General features: G+C 41.7%; 1 protein-coding gene across 1 annotated transcript in view; it reads right to left on the reverse strand.

Annotated features, from left to right (window-relative positions):
- Window positions 1-492: 492 nt before the first annotated feature.
- LOC311049828 (coagulation factor XIII A chain-like) overlaps window positions 493-4,499 on the reverse strand; it is a 21,777-nt gene continuing 17,770 nt past the window's right edge. Inside the window, exons 14-16 of the mRNA XM_084063698.1 lie at window positions 3,372-3,508; window positions 2,010-2,115; window positions 493-1,040 (exon numbers count right to left, since the gene is read on the reverse strand). Of these exons, the coding sequence (XP_083919824.1) occupies window positions 1,005-1,040; window positions 2,010-2,115; window positions 3,372-3,508 (279 nt within the window). The 3' untranslated portion in view covers window positions 493-1,004. The remainder of the gene's footprint in view (window positions 1,041-2,009; window positions 2,116-3,371; window positions 3,509-4,499) is intronic.

The raw sequence follows: 4,499 nt of genomic DNA on the forward strand, positions 1-4,499 counted from the left end.
GCACAAGCGCGCACGCATGCACACACACACACACACACACACACACACACACACACACACACACACACACACACACACACACACACACACACACACACACACACACACACACACACACACACACACACACACACACACACACACACACACACACACGTTTTTGTCTTTGCAATGTCCTGTTTATTGGCAGAGTTAGGCAGTAGGCTACACAGCTATACAGTTTTAATATCACAGTGGTTATACATACTGCAGTGTTAAAGGTGTTAATAGGTGACATTTATTTGTTAGAAGTGTTAACTAGCTCTATATTATGATAGTAATCATTGCTATAGAGTGATTGTTCAGTAAAGGGCGTCGTCTCCCTGTCTCTTCAGCTCTTTAGTAAACAGAAGGGAAAAAAAATCAGGTCAGGATACCAATTTTCGTCCAATCAAGAGAAAGAACTCTTACATTCATTCTCAACCATTTTAATGTAAAACCTTATACCACAGATCCAAATTTAATCCAATTATTATCTATATATTTTTTAATAATCTCTGAGATTCCAATCTACACTATAAAATCCTTAGTGATAATTTAACTCTAAGAGTTTACAAATGGAACCATTGGTTCCATTTGTACACTCTCACCCGTAAAGGGTCCATTTGGTTAATAACTGTCAATAATTTAGCTGGGGACCCTCCTGGAACCCCATCAAGGACCCCTGGGGGTGTCCGGACCCCCCATTAAGAGATCCACTGCTTTAAACAGAATGGCACATTATGTCTCCATCACAACTAATTAATTCACTTCCTCAATTCAAAAAAAAGAAAACAAACTTTTCAAGTGGTGTGACAGAATATGATTTAAAAAAAAAAGAAGCTTATAATGAAAATAACAGTAAGAAGAATAACCAATCAAATGCAGGTCGGTGCGGTTTGGCCCCACCCACTTCATCTGAGGCTCAGGTGCTGATTGGGTGCGGGTGCGGGGCAACCAGCGCTGGCGGTCGTGGCGTGAACCAATCAGCTCAGTATCTCGACCAGAGCGGATCCCCACACCTATCAGAAGACACGTTAGATGGTCAGGTGACTAAATCGGTGACTTTAAAGATGATGTAGCGGCCCTTGTATAATTTCACGTCGGGTGCAAACCTTGTCCAAAACCGTTACTTTTCAGGAAAAGTAAAAAAAGAACCTGCATTCCAAATGGAGTTATTATGTAGTCACAAGCTCTTGTTAATACTTTTTATTGGTTCAATATTTTTTTAATCTGGGAACCCAGAGTCAAAAAAAGAAAAAAATGGCACCCTCTGCTGTTTGTTTCGGATTCTGTTCTTGAGTAGCCTCAATTTCCAAGCTTTTATTTTCCTTTGCGTTTTGCTCAAAAAGAAAGCCTGGACCTAGCTGTTGAAATTTCTGGCATAGGAAGTGGGAGTCAACCTTTCATTTCCCCCAACCAACCAGAGTGCAGTGGGCGTCGCTCCAAATGTTGTGACGTCAGGGCTCTCAATGCTGCACATTGGGGGAGGAGGAGGGGCGCGGGGCGGGGCGGGCGCACAGATCGGTGAACTAATGGGAGCCCCCGGTTGTTTTCAACGGAGATTTTGAATTCGCCCCTCTAGACCAGATATCAGATGCGCTGGGGAAGGCTAGTTCTTGAGAGATTAATATTCATTAAACTTCCAGAACGTTTCCCCAAATATAAAAAAATAGCCCATCCACAATGTGACACGTTGTGAGCTTGTAGATCGGCTATTTTCTAACTTTTGCACAGCAGTCTTTGTATGGCGAGGTAGGGCATTGTTCTTTTTGAAAAACAACATACGTTGAAATATGGACATTCTGTAGGTTTCTTCCCTACAGCGAAGATATAATGTTTTGAAGTTGTGTCAGGTGTGCGGTATAGTTGTGTATTTTACGTTATTGTTTGGGTATCAGATGTGTAGAAGCTGCGTGTACGTGTTTGAGGTTGTTGTATTCCAGAGCAGCAGTGTGTGTGTGTGCGTGCGTGCGTGCGTGCGTGCGTACCTGTTTGAGGTTGTCAGCGACCAGAGCAGCCATCATGCGTCTGTCTCCAACCACCCTGGGAGAGAAGGACTCTGTCCACGTGAGGGTGGCATTAGGAGCCAGGTCACTGACACACACACACACACACACACACACACACACACACACACACACACACACACACACACACACACACACACACACACACACACACACACACACACACACACACACACACACACACACACACACACAAACACATTATTATACATTACTTTACTTAAGTAAAAGTATCAATACTGCAATGTAGAAATACTCTGTTACAAGCAAAAAGTCTGGAATTCAAAATTCACTTGAGTACAAAAACATTGATATCACAATGTACTTAAAGTGCCAAAAGCAGACAGTACCCATCGTGCAGAATGTTACTATGCGTCGTGATGCGACGCATTTTAAGCTTGTATATCGGCTATTTTCAAATGGCCGAATAGTATATAGGGCCACTGTTCTATGGGGTACTCAGTAACTCTGTAAAAAAAATTATAAAAAAAAACATTAATTTACTCAACACTGATGATAGTGTTGAATCAATTAAAGGTTTCATGTCATGCTGGTTTTACAAAACATTGAAAGTCTTTATCATGTTAAATGTTTTAACTATAGAATCCACTCCAGTGAGCCATGGCAGGTTTTTTTCTCTCTGTGTTCTGAAGCCTTTTCAGATGCAATGCAGATTAAAAAAAAATTGCCTGCGGGTGTCGCTGTTGAGGGATTTTGCCTGTCAATCATCGCCTATGCTCTGCCAGTGTGTGCAATGGTGGAAAGTAACTAACTACATGTACTTAAGTACTGTACTTAAGAACAGTTTTGAGTTACTTTTTACTTTACTGGAGTAAATAATAATTTAATTCTACTCCACTACATGTCAGAGGCATATATTGTACTTTTACTACAGTACAATTATTTGAGAACATTAGTTACAAGTTACTTTGCAGATATAAATGATTATATTATAAAACAAACATTAACATACATTAAGCTCACAGCGCGTCGCATTGAGCTTGTGAATTTGTAGATCTGCTATTTTCAAATGTTTTAGTACTTTTACTTTTGGTCCTTTAAGTATATTTTGGTGCCAATAATACTTTTGTACTTTTACTCAAGTAACATTCTGAAAACAGGCCTTCACTTGTAACGGAGTAGTTTTGGTGTGTGTGTGTGTGTGTGTGTGTGTGTGTGTGTGTGTGTGTGTGTGTGTGTGTGTGTGTGTGTGTGTGTGTGTGTGTGTGTGTGTGTGTGTGTGTGTGTGTGAGAGTGAGTGAGTGAGTGAGTGAGTGAGTGAGTGAGTGAGTGAGTGCGTGTGAGTGTGCGTGTGTAGCCTACTCGTAGTATTTGGTCCTGTACGACATGAGTCTGGGCCCCTCCATGGCCATGTACACACGTGTCAGAGGGTAATCCATGGGGTTGGTGAATCGCAGGATGACAGACATGTCGTAGCCCACCTTGTTCACTCCACTGAACTACACACACACAACATGACACCACATGACATGTCACAACACAATACAAAAAAAGAGTATATGGTTATAATACTTAAAGGAATAGTTCACCCCCAAAATTACTTTTTTTCCTATCCATTAGTCACCCCATGTAGCCTTCGATTCATTATTTATTTTCTTTTTTTGTCGCATTCCTAAGCCAATCATTTGATGACCGGCAGCGGTTCCGGTATAGGAGACACAAAGAGTCTCCTACCGGAACCGCTGCATGCCGGTACGCTGGTCATCAAATTATTGGCTTAGGGTTAGGGTTCGACAAAAACTAAAACATATCCATGAATTCAAGTCTCCATGGGGTGACTAATCGATAGGAAAAAAATATTATTTTTGGCTGAACTATCCCTTTAACAGCATGAGGTAATTAAGTACAAGGGGTTGTGTCCACAGAAAGCATTTTCTGAGCAGAGGAGGCGCTTTGGATATCAAGTCCAGAACGCTCGCACGCACGTGTTTATTGACACGTGCGACGTTCAAAACGATCAAAACATTGCTTTGCTCGAACTTCCTGTCATCTGTGTCTTCTCTAAATCCTAACACAGGGGTCTTCAACAGGGGGTCCTGGTCCTCAGAGTTACTACAGGGGGTCCGCCAAATCTTTGTGTGATAGGATTTTTTATTTTACCTTAACCACTTAGCAACCCTAGCATCCCTTTTCTGAGGAGAACGCAGCGCGAGGCGTTGTGAGCTTGTAGATCGGCTATTTTTGGCAAAGAGGCATAGGTGTAGGTGTAGAGGAAAAAAAGAGCAGACCACGTAAACGAAAAATGTTGAATCTGAAACACAATTTTATACGATATAGAGGGGGTCCCTGCTTCATCTCTCTCTCAGCTAGGGGGTCCTTGGCCTGAAAACATTGAAGACCCCTGTCCTAACAGTTTTCTGAAAAACTCATGTTGCTATAATATCAGTGGTGCTCAAACGTTTTCATGTCAAGGACCCCCAAAATTATTTG

Source organism: Gymnoscopelus microlampas, assembly GCF_963454915.1.
Source record: "Gymnoscopelus microlampas genome assembly, chromosome: 8".
Lineage (NCBI taxonomy): Eukaryota > Metazoa > Chordata > Actinopteri > Myctophiformes > Myctophidae > Gymnoscopelus > Gymnoscopelus microlampas.